At 34.9% G+C, this 21364-nt stretch overlaps 1 protein-coding gene across 2 annotated transcripts; it reads right to left on the bottom strand.

Moving 5' to 3' along the window:
- Positions 1 to 4248: 4248 nt before the first annotated feature.
- Positions 4249 to 18474, bottom strand: LOC136820969 (glycine betaine transporter OpuD-like). Of its 2 annotated transcripts, none has more exons than XM_067077201.1 (13): positions 18369 to 18474; positions 14441 to 14610; positions 12602 to 12775; positions 12211 to 12287; positions 11673 to 11826; positions 10080 to 10201; positions 9318 to 9617; positions 7725 to 7922; positions 6897 to 7098; positions 5997 to 6199; positions 5590 to 5767; positions 4891 to 5381; positions 4249 to 4657 (listed from the first exon to the last, which is right to left on the bottom strand). In XM_067077201.1, exons 2-12 carry the CDS (start codon positions 14518 to 14520, stop codon positions 5294 to 5296), a joined length of 1776 nt encoding a protein of 591 aa, XP_066933302.1. In that variant the 5' UTR covers positions 14521 to 14610; positions 18369 to 18474; the 3' UTR covers positions 4249 to 4657; positions 4891 to 5293. The 2 variants fall into 2 exon arrangements, with proteins under 2 accessions (XP_066933302.1, XP_066933301.1); XM_067077200.1 differs by lacking the exon at positions 18369 to 18474 and adding an exon at positions 15080 to 15354.
- Between the last annotated feature and the right edge of the window lie 2890 nt (positions 18475 to 21364).

Here is a 21364-nt window from a genome sequence, read left to right as displayed (position 1 = left end):
TTGTTGAAATTGATATCAGTTAATAAAAATTATGTCTTCAAATCCCCTCTCTTATTCCACCCCCTCCTGCTTATTGGAATTTAGAAAATTTTCCTACCCCCTGCTTATTCACCCCCCCCCATCTATTCGGGAGACAAGAGTAACTTTTCAATCATCTGAACAAAAGTTATACATTTTTGCAAAGCTAATTGAATCTTTTTTCTTATTATGTTAAAGATTTTATTCAAAAACCTTATAAAATTCCCCAATCTTTTCATAAACTTAGGGCAGTATTTTTAAGAAGTTAAAATGTCACAGTTTGAACTTCGAGTCACCGCAGGGAGCCTAAAGCGACCGAGGATGGCATGCATAGCTTCACCATGGAATTATTATAGAGACTCTGGATAAACATCGAATGAAACGGTGGAGAGCGAAGTATTGTCTTTCTATTGTTTCAGAAAACAATCAATGTACTGGCTTTGTCCGCAAAGGACAATTGTCATGGCGGCTCGAAGGACTCTGATATTGAAAAATGATTAATACTCTTTCTAAAGTTCTCTAACTTTTTCTGGTCGTACTTTTGCTGGCTAAAAGTTTGAAAATAAATGCTAGAATACCGAGCGAATACATTTATGAAATCTGGTGTGAGAAAAACATCATCAGACAAGTAAAATCAAACAAAATACTTATAATGACACGAAATTTCGAATTGGGGAATATCTTTCCAATATTACTCCGAGAAGAGCTGAGATTGACATATACTAGACGTGAATCTCATAGCTCCACTGTGGTATGGAAATCTTTTGGTGGCACCGTGGATTTTTTGAGGTTGAAGTTTAAAAATTTCTGGTGTCAATATTCAATTTCTTTTACATAACATGTTTTTGCATCTTCCTCGAAATTTAAAACGTCATAACGACGTATCATTAGTAATCAACTAGATGAGTTTGAATCTCGGAGGAGAACTTAAGTCTCATTTGGGAATTCGATAAGTGTATTTTGATGAGAAATGCAATTAAAATGCTACGAAAAATTATTTAATGGTGGAAAGAGGGTGAACAATAATGTACAAGGCTTGTACATGAGAAATTGGCAAAAATCAGCTCGTTGTTTTTCCAGTGTCTATAATGATTCCATGGCTTTACGCCTAAGGATAGTTGGATAAACATCTCATAATTTTGCGAAATTGTTTTCCACTCTTCTTATACCAGTTACAGCACCTGACCCCGAGAATGTAGGTGAATTTTGAATCAGACCTGAAAGATGTAGATTTGCATTTGTTTTCAACGAAATTTTGAACCCCCAAAATCCTTTCCCAGGGGTAAGTTTCATTACTTTTGATAGATAGGCTAATTGTTTCGGTCCTTGAAGTTGACTCCCATTTTCGTTATAACCCCCAGAATGTAGGTTTGGTTTTATGGCTTTAAATCTAGTAATAGTAAAATATTGATATTTTTTCAATTGGATTAATTATAACAGCAAATTTTAGAAATATTTTGCGCCAAAACAATATTCTAAAGAGCACTTTGTTATTCTGAAAATTGAATTTTTTTGCTTTTTAACCCCCAGAATGTAGGTGAAAAGATTTGGTTGTTGAGAGCGGAATTTTAGTATTCATCGGAAATTATTGTTCTCTAAGTGAAATTTATGATTTATAAATATAGCCTGACAAAAGTTTAACAAAGATATTGATTTTATCGTGCTACAAATGAGGAAAAGTAAAAGAAAGGACGAAAAGAAGAGATATGAAAATTGTTTTTATTTTGTAGGTTGAAAATTTCGTGTTAAAATATGTAAATAATGTAACATTACCCCTCCCTCACAGCCCCAGTGGAACTTTTTTCCACAGCGGGGACAAAAATTTCTACTAAATGCCCAATGGGAATAAAAATTCTATTGTTCCAAACTTAGGCAAATCTTCTGATTGGGCTTGGGTCCCAGCGGGTCTGGGACACGTCGTAAAAGCTCAAAATGTCAACATTAATCATCTCTCAGGTAGTACTTTCATGTAATGAAAGTACAAGAAACAAGTTTTATATAATTTGACAGACTTTTCATGTCGGGTTATGAAGGCCCCCAAATTGTAGGTCAACTAACCCCAAAAGGTAGGTCAAACATTTTCGTCAAAATATCTAACTTAGAACAATAAATATTGAAATGAACTATTTTCCCCATTTCCTTAGTTCATTAGGAATAAGAAAATACCCTATCATCATAACTTGATTCCAATAGATTTCGATTTAGAGAGGATTTATTTAAAAAATGTCTCAATTCGGGTAGTATCCAATCAACTTCGATTCAGATTTCCGTTGGAAAAAATTGATTCAAGTTAAAATTTCATGTCTAGAAATAATAAGTACTATGTAACAGTAAAAAAATGCCTGAAACTACGTTTTAAAAAAAAAGGCTACAATGCTTAAAAATGAGAAACCTACATTCTCGGGGTTTACTACATTCTCGGGGTCAGGTGCTGTAAATGGTCTCCCGGTAGTATTCTTATCTTGCTTTCTATTGTTTTATCATCATCAAAAAGAATTTTCCGGAGTTAATTGATCTGATTACCCATTTTGAAAGCTCAGTTTGTCTTTTTCTTACCCCTAGAGAATTAACGAATCTAAGGGAAATCCCCTTTTTATACCACAAGTAGTTATAAAGCGCTCCGCGTAGGTTAAATAATCACTCAACACAAAGTTTTCGAATAGTTACGTTACCAAACGTGTACATTAGTAAAATAACATATGAGACCAGTATCCTTAAATAAACGCTTTTTATAGAAAAACCAGTAGAAGTTATGGATCCGGCTTTTTCAAACTTAAATGTTCTTGCCATGTTAATTAAATGGAAATCTGTACTTCTCAGTAATTTCTAAAATCTGAGGCTCAGATTGTTCTTAATTTGTTCTTAGGTTGTGGTCAAATTTCAATAAAAAAGCGTGTAAGGCAAGGTATGGATGTATACAAAATGGGCTTTTGAAACTATAATTGTAAATCACTTCCTTGTTAGTATTTGAAGACTGAATAATTTTGTCTCAGATGAGAAGTCACTCTTAAAAAAAATTACTGTAGGGCTAATACCATTCCTTTTGAAAGCAAATTCAACTCTATGTGTTTGTTTTGCTGCGTTGGCACTTTAATGAAAGTTATGGCTAGTGATAAAAAAATGGTGTGGCGAACTACGATATAAATATAATTAATAATATCAAAATTTTGACCTTTTTACATACGAAACAGTAAAAAGTTAGGGTTTTTAGTTGGTGATTTTCAGCTACTAAAACATCTATCCAGCCAAAGGTTTTACTCAATATTATAAAAGTCTTTCAAAGTCACGATGGTTAAACTACTCTAAGCATAAAAATAGTTCTTACAATATGGGGTGGGACCTAGGCAAATGGAGGGTAGGGGTATATGCCACCGGCCTTAATGGCGCTTTTATTAGACCTTCAAAATTCCGCTAAAGGTTGCAAAAAACTTAAAATCAAATTTTAGTAAATAATTCACAGAAGGGTTACGAAAAAATGATGAAAAAGGAAAAAACACATCAGTTTTTCCTTCTGCTACATATTTTGAAAACTTCTGGAAAGCTTTATCAATAGAATAGTATACCACATATTTTGCTTTTTTTCACAATAATAACAAGGCTTTCAGATTTTCAACTTGAAGAAAGCAAAATGTGTGACTAAAAAAAAATTTATAATTTGTTATTCCTGTTATCTTTACTCAAACATGTGAAGAAAAAAAACTGTTATAAAACTCTTATATCGCCAAGTACCAAACGTCTAATACACTCTTCTCGAGATGCATAAATTTATTGTTGTCCTCGTTTTCAAACAGATTTATTGCTATGAAATTATATATTTAAAGCAATTTAAATTCCCAAAAGGCAAGCATTAACTCTAAAACAAAAGTACTTGAAATTCAAAATGTCTCATGAGGTATAAACAACACAATTTTCATTGTGAATATGTAATTTTATAGCAATGAAATCTGTTTGAAAACGAGGACAACAATAAATTAGGAGGAAGAGTGGTAATATTATTACTTACTACTTACTACATTATACCTACTCCGTTTGAATACTTTGCAGACCAGAACCCTCCTTCGCCTGTTCGACAAATGTCTAATACAGCTATTCCAAGGCTCTGGATAATAAGAAGGATGTAAATTTATATCCTATTGTACGATCTGCTGCATCATATCGAATGGTGCCAAAATACTATGATAATTGACACCTCTTAAACGGCTGTCTATAGTATTTTCCTAATGAAAATTTCTATCTGGCGATACGGAAAGCATCTTTTTCGCATAATAAGAATTTTTGCCATAATGAAGTCTACAAAGGTCAAATTTAATAACCTGTCAATAGTTTAGTTTAAAAGGGTCAGTTTCAAAGTACGATAAAAGAAAAAGTTTTAACTTTTTTACGACCAAAGTTTCAAATGTTAATGTTAAAACATCGTTGAGTACCAGCTGCAGAGCAATACACGTTAAGCAGCTAAGAAATCTTCACCAGGTTGATAGATGGGCGGAGATTCAGGCGAAAATGATTCATCCTGTATGTAGGCTAAATTGCGTTGTCCTCTGTTACTTTTGGTGGATGGGTTGTTCTTCATTTCTGTGGTATCACTGTTTAGCCTGGATGCTCGTCCACCAGTTTCGATTGATCTTTCACCGAAAGTGACCTGAAATGACGCGAGAAAAAGGCAATAACTTCATGGGTCAGGCGATGAGTACCGTAGTTTCGAAAAAAGAAAACTATTCCAAATGAAAAGGCGAATTTAAACATATTGAAAAAATATTTTGCAATGGCAAATAAACCCGTAGTGAAATTTGATTAGATTTTCCTTTTTTCTAAAACTCATACGATGGGTACGAGAAAAGTCAATTAAGATTTGAAAGTATAATTTGTAGTAACCTGTCGATACATCTGGACCACGGTAAACGGGAAAATCGCCATGATCGCCAATATCTTCGAAAAATTTTCCTTGTATTCGTACTGGCGACGAAGAGCTCTACGAATGCGACTCGAAAGGACCAAGAACCCGACAAAAACAGCCCAGCCCCAACACTATTTATGTTTTGGTATCGAATTTGTAAAGAAGTAAAACAATCCATAAGTAGAATGGGAAAGCAAATTTGAAGTACGCGAAAAACGTTTTTCGGTTGGATAAGGGTGGACTTCCTGTAGTTTGGGCGGACACGGGCGGATGTCCTTCACCAAACATGGTTACCATTCTTGTCGCCATGGTGATTTAGGCTAATTTTAATTGACATTTGCCCTAGGTAGTACCAGGGAGCAACAATTGCTAAAGGCTTTTTCAGTTTTGAATATCATCAATATGACCATAAATCATTTCCCAGTGAGCGACTTCATTGTAAAACCAATATGGTTCCATTTTCAATAATCTATGAAAATATACATGTTTGATATATGTTACCTTTGCTTTAATGAATATTCTTTCAAACAGAATGTTCATCTTGGTACCTGCCAAGGGTTTGATTTTAAAAGGAGCTAGTTGGATTGATTTAATTTCCCGTGCGAAAATGTTTTAGCTAACTGTTCGGGAGGGTGGGGGACTAATCTAGAGTTCCCGATTAATGATAATTAACTCACCGCCACAGTGAAATAGCACAGAAACACATCAAAACTGCAAACGGAAGGCCAGCCAGAATAGCAAAAGCATTGACATCAGCACGATCAGTGAATTCAGTATAAACAATAAGAGCTGAAGTACAAGCAGCTATGGTGATGCACCAGAAAATACGTTGAATCAATGGTGGCTCCTCTAGACCTGTAAGAATAAGAATAAAATTTCGAAAAGAGTAGATTGTACAAAATACCATCGCTTTGTATAGGATTATATTTCCCAGAAAATCTTTCGTTTCGGCCATGCCGCCCTCATTCGCTGTTGTGATCTGTTTTATCATATGGACAAGTTTAAGTAGCGGTTTTGATACAAAGTTGTAGTTTAAAGAACAAGGAATAGTTACAAAAATGAAAAAAACAAACAAAGGACCAACCGTTACTCGAGATGGTGCCCATGACGAGTGCAGCTGAATCGAAACTCGTGATAAAATACAGTAATGTAATCATCAAAGCGATAATCTGAAGAATAATCTTGATATCTTCATATTTTTCGATCACCATGAAGAATCTTTTGTCTTCATCAATGCAACCGAGACTGTGTAGCCAATCAGGAGCTCCTAAAGCATCACGTGTTGTTCTAGTAAAAAAAAAGGAAAATGGCACTTTTGTAAAAGTTTTGAGCATTACAGGGGAATAATTGGCAATTTAAAGTCAAAAATACTCTAAAAATGTCATTCTTAGGTTCAGCTGTCACCTTTCGTGATGGTTTATTCTCGGCATTTTCTAATTATTTTGGTTAATTTCATCATGAATATTCTTATAATAATCTTAACTAAGCCGAGGCTAATGACGGACAAAACATCGAGTTTGAAGCCCCCGCAGAAGGGACTAAATAGGAATCTTTAACCTTTCACAAGCAAGAAAAAGTGAAACTTTAAGATTTGCGCGGCACTTAAGATGACGGATTGAAACTAGCCCTTTTTTTCTTTTCGCGCAACATATTTTTCAAAATCTAGCTATAGGCTTTACTTTCAGCTTGAAAGGTCACGCGTTTTGGATGGGAAATAAGCGGCTTCATTTCTCATCCAGGAGTTTCGGGTCTAGCCCCTTCGGGGATTTGAAGTCAATGGGATAAAAGTTCAATATCCTTGTGCTTTAGTAATGTACCACGTGCTCCTACAGAAGGCTTTCTCTGCGCTTATTTCTGCAAAGGGTAGTACTGTGGAGTTGAATTTTAACTCAGCTTTTCTTCACTTCTGTTAATTAGAGTGCATGATTTCTTATCGCGACTGAATAAAAAATTGAACTTCATTTTAGTGTGTGAGACCACCTACTTGTTCATGCCGCAATGGAGTCTCATGGAAATGGCTTGATTTTCCATATCAATGGACACACCTCCTACAACGACAAACCAAATGAAATTGACAAAGCTTGGGATTATGAAAGCAATTTCGATCACACTTTTGATTGTTCGACCTTTACTGATCCGTGTAGCAAATATTGAAACCAAAGGTGCCCAACCTAACCACCAGCCCCCTAAAACGAGAAAAAGAAAAGAAAATGATAATAGCAGATGTTGCATGGCCTTCATTACATATCGCGTTTTATTAACTCTAAGTGAGTGAATCGAAAAAAAGAAGATAATAGTCATAATTTTGTAACGTAATTCGTCATTGGAAACGTCCCAAACGATTTGTTAAATTCTCTGTCTTAGTGAAAAATTGATACACTCTTTTCTGTGTTTGTGAGAACAACTTCAATTTAAGGCTCGTATATTATGATTTCAGTACTACTGTATATAGTCAAGTTTACAAGGGAAATAATTTTCGAAGGAACTAATTGTCGCTTTTTTTCGAAAAACCGCGAAAACTAGAACCCTTGAATTTAAAATTTGTATGCTAAAGGGAATGAAAAGCCGGTGGAAAAGAAAACCCTTTTGAAGTAATGTCAAATTCCATTGTCGACAGCCTCAAGAAAGCCCCCAAAAAGGAGATACACTATCGGCCATCCTACCAGGAATGAGGCACAGAGTTCCGCTTTATACTACAGTGGATTTTCCACAACTCGAACCCTCACGGGGAACACAAAATTGTCGGAGTTCATTCGAGTTATAAAGGTTCGAGTTAAAGAGACCATACTGTAGTTATACTAATTCAACTTACAATAGAAGATGGTATTTTTATGCATCCAATCAAATTCCTGTTGTTTGCCATCAGGATAATTTCTTTGTTGAACGAAAGCACTTGTGAATGTTGATGTCGATATGAGGTATTGGAAATAGTAACCGATCGATTGAACAGCCAGATTAAGTAAATACCACAGGTTGTCACTGAGCGCAACGATTAATGTGAATAAAGCTCCTGAAATTGAATTGTTATTGAATTACACTGGTATCATAGGAAAGGTAACTTCAATTTTTGACTCCTTGTGAGGAGGGTGGAGTGACTAAATGCTCGTGAACGCCAAAATTGAATTGAATTTAAACAGATATGATAGGAGAAATAACTTCAACCTTTGACATTTTTTACATCCCTACCAATTTCCACTGTGCCTGTGGTAATGCGAAAAATAGAAAATAAAGACTCTTTGCTTGAAATGATACAATCCTAAAAGCAGTGGTCAAAGTAAATTTTTTCCTCTCAGAAGTAAAATGGACTAAACACGACTAATTAAGCCAGATTGTTTTTAATATTTTGCTAAAATTCTAAGGCAGAAAACCCTATTTTCATAGAGCTGTGAACACTGCAACAGATAAATTAGACTCTCGCTAATTCGAACTCTTATATTTGTTGGAATAACAAAGAGATTCGAATTATAGAAAGTATTTTAAGAGAGTTTCTCCCTGCAGGGAACTGAGATTAAGTTCGAATTAGAGAAAGATTCAAACATCTACCGGGTGTGCCACAAAGAAGTTACCCTCTTTGATTTGATATTGTAGGCAGTAGAAAAGAGATTTTTCAAAGATTGTTTTGGAATCATTCAGAAGAAAGCCTAACTTAAAATTTGGTGTATTACTTTTTAATTTTACTTCATTGGTTCAAAAGTTATGTTCAAAAACCTAAAATGTCAATTTAAAAATATGTCAAAAAAAGGCTAAAAACAAGGGTATTAAATTGATTGTAATAAATACAAACACAAAACGATTTTATGCATCAGGAAATGTATTTCCATCATGTAAAAAGCACTTATTTACAAAGTTAAGCATCCCTGTAAATACAGGGTGAATCAAGATGAGCTGCAACAGTTCAAACAAGGTATTTTTCTCAAAACTTTCACCCTTCTCCACCTTTCTCAACGATGATGTACACACAGAAAACTATCGGAAACTCTTGGAAAGACGTTGAAGATTTTGTGGGGGTTGAAGTATTCTGCATCTTGTTTATGCCCAAGGGGAAAACAGAAGTAAAAAAAAACGATAGAGATAAAGAAAACATAAAGAGTGTTACAAGGAGCAAGACGTTGTATTTTAATGTTTTGGTAAACGAAGTCCTTTCTCTCATAAAACGATACCCTTTTTTTTAGCCATTTTTTAACATTTTTTAAAATTGACATTTTAGGTTTTTGAACATAACTTTTGAACAAATGAAGTAAAATCAAAAAGTAATATACCAAATTTTAAGTTAGGCTTTCCTCGAATGATTCCGAAACAATCTTTGAAAAATCTCTTTTCTACTGCCTAACAATATCAAATCAAAGAGGGTAACTTATTTGTGGCACACCCGGTAGAAGTTCGAATAAGCAAGAGTTGACTGTACCTGTTAAGAAGCATAGTTGCGACATCCTCCTGATACCAAGTTTGATACCACTCGTTGCCGAAAACATTGACATGATAGAGACAGCCCATAGCGCAATCAATCTTGTATTCTGGTTGTCAGCTAGTTCAGGAAAGATAGGTTGTAACCCTACTACCACCATGATGGCACCTAACAGGAAGGAGGTAGCTACTCCGAACCCCATACAAATAATAGAGATACTGTCGATGACGTCACCTAATCGTCCCAAGATCTTCTTACCGAACACAGGATACAAGCAGGAACGCATTGTCAGAGGTAAACCTGTAGATAGTGATTTTCAATAAAACAATGGTTGGGGTTTTTTTTAAACAATCTTATAAGAACAAATTAAGAATAACCTTAATCTCAGCCTTATGAAGATATGATGATTTGAAGACTGATTTGAGCCTCTTCTAAAACCTAAATATGAAACCGGAAACTAATCGTATCAAAATGCATGAAGAAAATTTGAGCCCTAAAAACTTCGCAAAGAAAATACACGCCTTTTTACAAGAATAATTTTTATTAGAACATGAGGCTCAATTTTAAACCAAAACCAACTAACTAATTCTGTACAAGCTTAGGCTCAAGTTTCAGAAGATTCTAGATTTGAAACATCGTTTTAGCCAATAAGTGAATGTTAAGAACAACTTAAGAACATTTAAGCTTAAAAATCACGGCTAGTCTAACCTCTTATAAGAAAAATATAGTAGTTCTTATAAAATAAAGTTCGAATTTACCTACCTTTACGATAGCAAAGAACAGATAAGAGGAGACAAGGTAAAACGTACACACTGAAACCATGGAAACCCCAATGAAACATCACAACGTTCAACGAGTTCTGCGCTTGCGTAATATGATTACTCCTAGACAAGAAAATTGGTAAGCATTTTCTTAGAATCTTAATCCAACAATGAATCAATCAATTTTGACCAGAATCAGAAAGTTCTTCTGTCTAGCTGCTGTACTGTTCCTGGAAATTTATGCGTTTAGAAGCTCCGAAAAATTGAAAACAAATGGCAAAGAAAAGATTACCAAAGTTTAAGTCACTCAGGGTGTTGATAAATCAAAAACTACTTGTGAACTTGTCCTGCGTTTTCATTGGATTATTTAGCTAATGTATCACTCATGATTTTCCACACAGAAAAATACTTAAAATTGTCATAATTTTATTACGTAAAATTCAATAGGGGCTCAATATTGGTTAAAAAAAAGAACTACTCCTGTTTTTTCCCGTATGTAAATATACGTCAAGAAAATCATAAATCTAGAATTTTTTAATAAATCGACCATTTCCATTTCATGCCCACACAATGGGTTGACGAACATTTTTGAGGTGTTCCCAAATAAGAAATTCCAAGTGGTGTAGGGGAGATTATAGGGAGTTTAAGTTTTGCTTGTTGTTGAATGAGAAAGCATTGGCTGTCTATTTTCCTTTTTCCACGGATGAAACAACATGCTAATTTCTAGGTTCGAAGAAAGTTTCCAAAATTTCGAGGCGAAAGTTATTCTGAACTTTAAAGGGGATAAAAGATGAAGTTTTGTTCGTCCACCCTCACTTTACCGCATAGAGGCAAACTTTTCCATAGGGGAATAGAATCCTTTTCCAGGGTTTTTTTGTAAATTTTGCCATCCTTCCAGGAAATATCCACACAATTATAAGTTTTTTAAACTTATTTTTCCTTCCGCCTCCATGTGTGGATCAATATCAAAGGTTTTGTTTTTAAATAAGATATGATATCGATATATAATGTATATATAATGATATCGTTTGCTTACTCATCAATTTTGATTTATAAGCTTTTTCACATTGGATTGACACGGACGTGGAGCAAGATTGGTCAGAAAGAGGCCAAGAAAAACATTCAACACAATATGACAATTATAAGCATGGTTGAAATATATTGAAAATTCCGGTTATTTTAACGTTTTTCAAGATTTAAAGTTTCGGCGAGAAAGTCGATTTTGGGCTATCTCTTTAATTTAATCGAATATCTTAACTTGGGAGGGGTTGGCAGACTTCCAGGCTATATTCTGAGCCTTAGTGGACTATTTTTGAACTTTTGGATCCTCAGATCCTAAGGTCCTTAGATCCTAAGGTCTTAAGTCTAGCGTTAAAACTCAGAGTTAAAACTCTACCCTTTGAACCTACTTTAGAGCACTTACAAATCGATTGTGGTTTCATAACTTCCTGGGGAATTTCCCTTTTTTCTCATATATTATGACCTTGATTGTAGGTAGACACTGTCCTGATATGAAATGTGTCTGATATAAAACGGGAACACTCATGTAAAAATAAAACCTTTAAATAACGCAGCCCAATACTTTTCAACGTACTTTCCCTTGTAGATGAGTAAATTATCGGTGGAATCATTATATCCAGCGATGGGAGCGCTTGCACCATCGTAAAACAATCCATTGCATATACCGGTTGTAAAGATCATGGCAAAATAATCGAAATCTCCGTATTCTACCTGATCTGTTGATAATCCTGTGAAAAAGAGAATGGAACCAAAGCGTTCTTAATAACTGTAATTAACGGCTTTTTTTTTTCAAAAAGTGACATAAGTAATTTTTTGCAATCGACTTTAATTAGATGTCGATTCGACCAGGGGTGTGAGAGAAGGGTGACTTACAAAAAAAATTAAAGTTCCGATTTCTTTTGTTTTTTCTATTGTCCGTGTATTTTAATGACATCTGATTTCTGGTACCCGAGCAAAATCAAAATGACGGCCGTTTCGTGAATTTTGAAATCTCCCTATGCCAACATAAAGTCTCTCACATCCCCTGATTCGACGTTTTTGTCAGCTGAAACTGCAACAGAATTCAGCTGCACACAACAAAAAAAATACTGAAACTTTATGTCCATACTTACCAAGTTTGATATGTCCATATTTGAAATAAATATAAATGATCAAGATAACCCAAATAAATTGACTGCCAATATAAAACCTGAAACAAGAAACAAAGTTTGAAAACTTTCGAATTCCAAAGTATCATATTACAGCTGAGATTTTCTACATACATTTCTGAAGGAAAATTGCTTGACCAGTCTTGTACCCATTAACATTCTCTTAACAACCCTACTAACAGGCTCGGCGGAAGAACCGTTAAAGTGGGGACGCTGAAGGCTCAAAATAAGATAAAATCTGCTAGGAAATTGAGAAAAAAACCTCATTTGCTCAAAAGTGGGGAGGCCGAAGTCTCCCCAGTCTCCCCGCTTCCACCGGTCCTGACTAACATACAGAGAAAAAAATTAAACTAACCACGTGCATTTATCAGTGATCCACCGTCGCGCAACATTGATCTTTTCAATGCTGGTCTCCTCATCAGTAATGGCCCATATGAGGATTGCCCACAGGACGAAAGCACCAAGAAAAGTTGACAAAGGGTTGAATTGAAAACGAATTCTTCCAATCTTGCCTTTGACTTGCCAGCACCTGTAATTCAAATACACCCCTGTCTCACAGCCCCGGTGAGACTTTTTTCCTCAGTGGAAATAAAAACTCCTATCGAAATCGCAATGGGATGGATAGAAATTCTATTGTTCCAAGGTCAAAAATCCAGTGTGGATGGGTTTGAAGTGCAATTATTAAACATTGAATTTCGAATGGGGATGAAATCAAAGTCAATTTCCCAGTAGCGCTGAAATTTCAGGGTATTTTTCCAACGGGGGCGAAAGTTTTGCTAAATTTTCCAATGGGGCTGGGGTTCCAGCGGGTCTGTGACACAGGGGTGTTGAAATAAATCAGCGTTTTGATGAACCTGAATGGGACTAAAGTCTGTCCAAATATAATTGGCAGTGGAAACAAGAATGAATGTAACTTTTGATAGTCAAAAATAATTATGGAAATTCTTTTGGCTTGTTTTAGTAATAAGTTGGAGATTTAATATTTCACAGAAAAGTGCTACCAAGGGGTATTTCGGGTCCCATATCTTCCGAATGACTTTTCTGTTTGCCTTGAAAGTTGAAAAAAAACTCAATTTTTACAATCGCAAATTAAACCGTTAAAAATCGCGAATTTTTCAACCAAAAATGCATTCAAATATAGCGCTTTTGATCCTCTAAAACAAGAAAATATAATTATATTTGACTACCAAAAGTTACAGGCATTCTTGTTTCCACTGCCAATTATATGTGGACAGACTTTTTTTTTTTAATATGCCCTTATTACTGAGTTAATGTATGTGTGTTTTTCTGCGACGGAGACGGTAAGGTTCTAATTTGTCTACATCCTGATCAACTGAGGACAACGGTAAATCAGCACTGTTACCGTCCTCGATTTTTTGGGTCAGAACTGCAGGTTATTCCTAATCGCTTCAGTCACTCTACCGTCCTCAAGTGTAAAAACATAAGCTCGCTATTTTCTTAAATTTCCTTTTTCTAAGGATAGACTGCGATGTCATTTTGAAGGGCTTACCGTATTGTTCCAAAACATATATCTGCGCATTGACCTTAGTTGTACTAGTAATGCGAAAGTCGTGAGTTCGAATCTCACTTTGCAGTCCTCAGTTTAGTAGTTGTAATACCAAGGAGCTTTAATAAAACATAATCCAAATTCCTTGGTAATACTGATTTACTCAGATATACGTGTTGTCACAAATATGATAAACCGAAAAGGCACATTTTATGAAGAAAGAAAGCTCCACATGGATATCTAAATCTCAAACATTAGAAATGACCATTTTGCCATGCATGTAAAAATAATTCCTTAATATCTTATATGGGTTGTTTACATTCCTGAGAATAGCTTCGTTACTCAATTTAAGAACACCCCTGTGTCGCTGGAACCCCAGCCCCACTGGAAAATTTGGCAAAAATTTCGTCCCCGGTGGGAAAAATACCCTAGAATTTTGGCCCCACTGGGAAATTGACTTTGATTTCATCCCCATTCGAAATGCAGTCTTTAATTGCATTTAATAATTGCACTCCAAAACCATCCCCACTGAATTTTTCAATCTTGGAACAATAGAATTGAGATTTCAATAGAAATTTTTATCCCCGCTGTGGGGAAAAGTTTCACGAGGCTGTGAGAGAGGGGTGTGTGTTTAAGACGTGATAGCTACCATGAATTTTATTTCGAATTGTATGATAATAAACTTACTCTGATATAAACCAAGTCTTTCTATCTTGAATATGTTTCTCATTGTATTTATCATCTCTAGCCTCTTCTAATGAATCCATAGTGCTTTCAAAGGCTTATCTAGCCCACAGCCGTCTTCGGTTACTCTCAAATACCTTTGAGGCTAAAAAAGTCAGTTGCCAAGGCGATCCCTAAAAATAAAAGAATGAACATTTCCAGCAACAAAATTCTATCCCTCACAATGTCTTTCCTACTTCTGGGTATTAGAGATTGATTTTCTCTTTTAGGGGGACACTCGGGGCAATATCGTCAAGTGATGTGTGCGAGTGGTATGCGTACCTTTTTCTCACACCTTAGGAATTTCTCAAAAGGTTAACGAAAATCAAATCTACTCTCTGAAAGGATCCAAAAGTCATGTTTCCCTGAAAATTGGAGCAAAGTTCTGTAAGGAAGAATAGTATTTTTTTTTTAAAGGTTCCACAAACATCAAAAAATGTTATCTCGTGTCGTGTTATCTCTTATTTTTTGCTTTTTAGCTCGGACACACCCATCACCACTCACAAACTAGTACTCCTTTTGGCTTTCATGATATGGAACGAATACTCCCCCCTCGCAAGTTCGAGAAAGAGGATTTCCTATCATTATACTCCATGTTCTTACTTTTCACTTTTCTTCTTCAGTTTCAAATTTATTGAAAAAATACCGCTTCTGTAAATCTTCCAATCAAAATTAATTTCACCACCGAGGTATTTTTATGCAGCATACGCCGGTGTCACTTTTTTTAACATGATTTATGAAATTGTCTGCTCAAACTCCAAACTTATAAAGATTCAAGTAAAAAAAACTACACGTACAATACGAACAACCAGCTTTCTACAGCTTATCTATAGGCGCGGCAACAATATACTATAAAAGACTGCTATCAAAACGAAATCATTGAACAATTTTCATAGTAATTAAATACACCGGAATTTCGATAATTTAGGAAAGTTGTATTTTTACTTTCGAGTCTATTATCAAGACATATTACACTTCCTACATCGGTCAACTATTTTATTTTTGGTCTTATCATTTCAAAAACATCAAAACAAAAAGAATTTTAATCTGATTGTTGATGCTGCAAAATTATTATAAGACGAAACATGCGACGTCCTGTCAAAAACTAACCAGATGTAAATCACAACAAGATGACTTAAAGTCGAAAATTTCGTATAATTTTGAACATTATACGACGAAGACGCGTGAAATGTGACCTATATAGCATTATATGCATTATATTACACAAAATATACACAGGGTACCCGTAGATACCATGTTTTCTTATAAAGAATCTCAATTCTCAGAAACAAAAAAATAATTTTGAAATTATTTTAAAAAATGAAGAAGAAAATTTTTCATTCTTTGATCAACTTCATTCTATAAACAGTAGAATTCATCTAAAATTGAGAAAATGGCTTGTCGGAAAAACCTGTAATCTGTCGCATACTATCTTCGCTTTCTGATTTGAAAGAGTAGTTGAGCTCCAGCTTCTGGACTAGAAATAGGCAGGATAAAAACTAGCAAACTTTAAGCTCTGAAGAAATAATACTTTTTGAGATTATTTTCGGCTATCTTTGCCCAAATTTTTCAAAAACTCGACGCAATAAACCATATGAAAATATATTAAGGAAAGCTGGTAACAAAAATTGCAAAATTTATTTTTTCTTTCTAAAATACTAATTTTTTGGCCTAAAAAACTCAAAAGGCTGAAAAACACCAACAATTTACATTTTCAAATTTTTTATTCACCTAACCCTTTAAGTGCCGATGTCGTATATATCAGACTATGTAGGAGGGCGAAGCCCCCCTGAAATGCCCAGTTTGAGTTAGAAATCGTCATTTTTGGTTTAACTCGTAGCAATTGGATTGGGTTTCAATGTCAAGCAAAACAAATCTAAAGTGAGTCTTTCTAGCAAGATTCTAAGCTAAAAAGTCAAAAAAATGCAATAATTTGACAAAAATCCACTTTTTTACCGCTCAAATTTTCCCACCAGCTACAAATTGACTTAAGACAGCATAAGAATCAATATTATATGTATTATACATAATCGATTACACGTTTTTTCATAAGAACAAACTATATAAGAACATAAGCCTTCGATGGCCGAAATGTTAAGAACAAGTTAAGAACCTTTTAAGACTTTGCCGACCCTAAAAAAGCCGGTTTCTTAGAGAAATGGGGAAAAATGCTCAAGAAATGGTGAAAATAATAACATGTTAAGAACATTTTTAGTCTTAAAACTCAAAAAGTTAAAAACATCCGAAGGCTTCAAAATTTTTGGATTTTCTCATAAAAAAAGAACGTGTAATGGCCCTTTTAGTAAATCACAACAATGACTCCCTTGAAACTGCTTTAAACCACTTTTTAAATGGGATGTAGGGTTAATTAAACTTGCCAGTTGAGTTCATCCAAGAGATGTTAAGGCTTCATAAGATATTTCACAAATAAGAACTTTATAAGTCATATATTAAAGCCTTTTATTTTGAAAAGTTAGGCATGTTGGTTGTTGGAATGTGCATTGATGGTATTTCTATAATGCCCTTAAAGTAGTTTCTGATAGTTTTTAAGCTACCAACCCTTCCACATTGAGTCACATGCCAAGGACTAGGAGAAGTCTCTGTATTTCCCAATTGTTTTGGATTTCTTAGATACTGTAATATATCTCAGGTGTTTTGGAAAAAGGAACATCCCTATCTGTGGCAAGTCCTAATCATTCGAAAGTTTTTAGATTCTGAAATTTTGATGACGTCAGCAGAAATTAGTAAAAAACGAAAAATCTAATTTTTTGCTGACGCAATCAAAATTTCGAAAAATAATTTTTTTCAAATAATCGACTTTAGTGAGATGCATCTGGGGAAAGTTTGAAGACAATTAAATAAATAATCCTTGAAAAATTTGATTTTTAGTTTTTATGACGTCATTGATTATGACGTCATGATCATCATCAAAAACAATTAGGTTACACATCAGGTTAGAAACTACATCATAGTACCCTTCATGCTCAGTCATTTGTTTGGTCGTTTTCGGAAATGGGAATCTTATACAACAAAATGCAACCACCGGAGTTTTTGATTTTTCAACATGACAATCCTGATTAGCAAAAGGTCTATCAAGATCGATGAAGTTTGATTGAAGCTTGATAAGTTTGATTTATTACCTTGCCGCTTATTCTTTTTACATTCTGATGGCGTATTGGTGACCGCCCACGCTAAAGGCTTGGGGACATGCAACATTCTCCATCCCACCAACACAAGAAAAAAAGTGCGTGTCTCATGGTTTCTTTTTTTGTTCTTGTTTTGCCTTAAAGCCAATATCTATCCCATCGGATGGGAAAAGCTAACCTGTACCAGATTGGTATCTCACCTTTATTTCTTCGTAGTACACTAGTACACTCTGTGCGCATTGTCTGTTTGATAAAAAAATTCCCGCACGGAGACCTCTGCGATGAAGTATGATTTATAAATAACAACACTTCTCTCGTCGTCTCCACCGCAGCGATCGGTTAGAAAAATCTCAAATGAGAAAAGACAATGACAACAGACCCTCTATGGCAATGAAATTAGCCGTAGATACTGGGTCTGTGTACAGACAAGGGAAAAGCTGGAGCGTTTACATACCAAACTCATCGATTACAAATCAACTTCTGACAAAAAACTGATATTAAACTTATCAAACATTTTTTATAAAGTTCGATAGGTGTTCGATCAGGTTCGGCAATCGACATCTCTCTCCTAATTTTGACACCCTTCTTCGGAGATAGGAATAATAGGAAGGTGGGGTTCACTTATAGACAAAATTTTTTTTCCTCTCTGGTCGCTAAGCAAAGAAAAATAGTTTCCATCAGTGATCCCGACCTTCCAATTATTCCTATCTCTAAAGAAGAGTGTCAACATTATTAGACAAACTTACGGTAGGGTTTGGTGATATTGCTGGATATTCAATTGACATGATTTCTTCTAGGAAATACTGAAACTGACAGTTTAACTGGTTTCACTATCAACAAATATAACTATCTGGTGAAAAAGGAAAAAAGATCATACCTGAGCTGTTTATATTAGTGAAGAAGGGTTAAAAATATTCAGTCCCGCCGCAGAAAGGCTATTCTAATACTTTCGTTTGGGAAAATTAAAAAAGCGTATAATAGACTTCCTGTATTTGAGGAAGAAGCCACTTTACAAAACGTTGTCATCGTCATATGGATGTTTAAGAACGTTGGATGGACGTTGTTTTGATGTTTAGTGCAAGCCGAACGCATATTAGAATTTTACGTCACTTTTATGGAATTTAGCGAGCACCTCACCAAAACCGGGGCTTTTCATTCCGTTTCTTGGGTGATTTCCACTTTGATCACTTTCTGAAAAAGAAGCCTTTCAAGTGTTCTCACACAAATTCGATTTTTTTGCTAACGCAGGAGCTTCGTAGGCTATAGGTGACGTCAAAAACCCGGGCTTCAAACATTCGAAAAAGTCGCCAAGTGGAATAGACATTAATCGCGTAGAAACGCGGGTGAGGAGGATAAAGATTAAAATAATGTTGACATAAAATTTGCCCCCGGAAAAATAAGCCTTCTGAAAAGTAGCCCCCGGGAAATCTGCCCCCGGAAAATTGTCCCCCCTCTCGAAAATTTTGCAAAATCAAAAAAAATACTAAACAAAATAGTTAAATATATTTGCCATAGTTTTGTTTAAAATCTTGAATAGCACAAATTTATTTAGCAACTACATAGTCTGCATGATCCATAACCAACTGATAATTTAGACCAATAAACAATAAAGAAAGCAAATCCGAGAAAATTCATCAAGCCAAGATATTCAAAGCATGACATGTAATCTAATTAAGGATAATTATAGCTTTGTAATCAAAATTAACAATTAATACATTTTCTGCCAATTCATCAGCATAGTTAACAAGCTATTAACTATGTAGTTAGAAAACACACTAGATGGTGCCCGCAAAAATTCCAAGAATCAAAAAGTCCGTCCATTTTCATTTGGATCATCATTAATTACTTTTAAATGATAATCTTTTATTTCATTATCAAAAATAATAAAAATTAAGTGCTTGTAAAGAATCGAACGCATTGCATTGTTACTTTTATTCGATCTTCCTTAATTAAGAGTCGTAAACTCTATTGTCTTAAAGGGAGGGTAAGAGCATTGACTTCCAAGCCCGAAGCGCTAGACACGAGACTCCTGGATGGAAAATGAAACCACTTTATTTACCATCCAGAACACCCGCGCGTGGTTTTCAAACGAACGCCGGAGTGAAAGTAAAATCTATCGCTAGATTTCAAAAAATGTAGTCCTCAAAAACAAAGAAACCGCTAGATACAATCTGTCGTCATGATTGCGGAGCGTTTTAGGCGCGTTCTGGATGGGATAAGTGGCTTCACTTTTTCTTGCCTGGGAATGGTTAGATATTGTATTCTAAACTCGATAGGTAGGAGCACCCTTTAAAAAAAGATTTTATTAAGGAAATATAAACAAAGGATGCTTGCGAATTTTGCGATTTCAGACACGGATGAGTTTGAGAAAAAATTTCGAAACAGTGCACGCAGCGTTGTTAACGAATGCAGTTATTAGTAAACCTAAAAAAAGTCGGTCTCAAAAGTATGTAGACACTGTTTCTACAGTACACCCCTGTCTCAGTGGCCCGGATGAACTTTTTCGCTCAGTGGGGATGAAAGTTTCTATCGAAATCCCAATTTGGGATAGAAAATCCATTGTTTCCAACCCAACAAGCTAAATGCTGAGTGGACCTACCTGTAGCTTTATGTAATAAGAAAAAAGAAAAAATGGAAATATTTAAGAAAATGCAAACTTGCCCTCTGTCTTTACGCAAAAAATCAGAAAAGCTAACGATTCAATTTAGTTTAAAAACACACATGTTTATTCACTTTTTGGCCAAAATTTGCCCAAAAAAGTATATTTTCGATAATCGGGTTTCATCAAATTTTAAACATTACCATTTTACATCATTATGCAAAAAAAATCAGAAAAAAAATACCAGGTCAAACTCATTTTCCCTAAAAATAACAAAAGGGAATTTCCCCAAATAAGAAAATCTAATTTTTACGGCCAAAAAAAAGGTCTCAAAATGATTTAAAAATTAATAACTACTTGAAAATTTCGATAAATGTGCGACCGTGCTAGTGACGTGTTATTTCCATATAAAGTAATGTAAATTGTGCATGTAGAAAATCTAATTCGATTAAATAATATCAAAAGAAGTATGGCTCACAGTTTTTTACCGACTACAGTCTGAAGCACAATTTAATTGAACATCAAGTTTTTTGGTGATTTAATGATGGTTTTTGGTCAAAAAAATCCATCAAATTAAATCCTTGACAAATTTAATAATTGCAGTCATCCGCCAAATGAAATTGTATCTGAGAACACTTATTTGTTACCGAAATTTCCTTACTTAGGTAGCTGGAGGTAGTTGTATTATCATATCAATAAACCAGACATTTCATTTAGACGTGTTATGCCTGTAACTGATGTTTTATTTTGTCAACTTCCGTTTTAACAAAACTCCAGACATCAGCTGCGTATTTGGAACCAAGTCGCACAAACTCAATTTTATCTTCTCTGGTATCAAAATGTTTATTTAAAACCTCTAATTGTCGCTCTTTAAAATCGTGCTCGCCCTTGTTGCGTACTTCCACTAGACCTTCAATAAAGGGATATTTTTGAAGGTCCAGTCTATCTACAAAGAAATCAAACAGGACTTTGTAATCATGATCGAAACCAGACCATTTGTTGATTTTATGGAACATTTTTTGAAGTGCGTCACGTCTTTCGTTCTCGTTTTTCTCCTTTAGTTCAGCTGGTTTTGGGTAGTATATAAAGTCCTTAGCTACTTCTGGGTAAAGCTGGACTTTGATGTACTTAACAGAACGATCT

The sequence above is a fragment of the Clytia hemisphaerica genome, unplaced genomic scaffold (genome assembly GCF_902728285.1).
Source record: "Clytia hemisphaerica strain Z4C2 unplaced genomic scaffold, Clytia hemisphaerica genome assembly, whole genome shotgun sequence".
NCBI classification, from domain to species: domain Eukaryota; kingdom Metazoa; phylum Cnidaria; class Hydrozoa; order Leptothecata; family Clytiidae; genus Clytia; species Clytia hemisphaerica.
The sequence above is the reverse complement of the archived record's forward strand: the minus strand, read 5'-3'. Positions and strand labels throughout refer to the sequence as shown.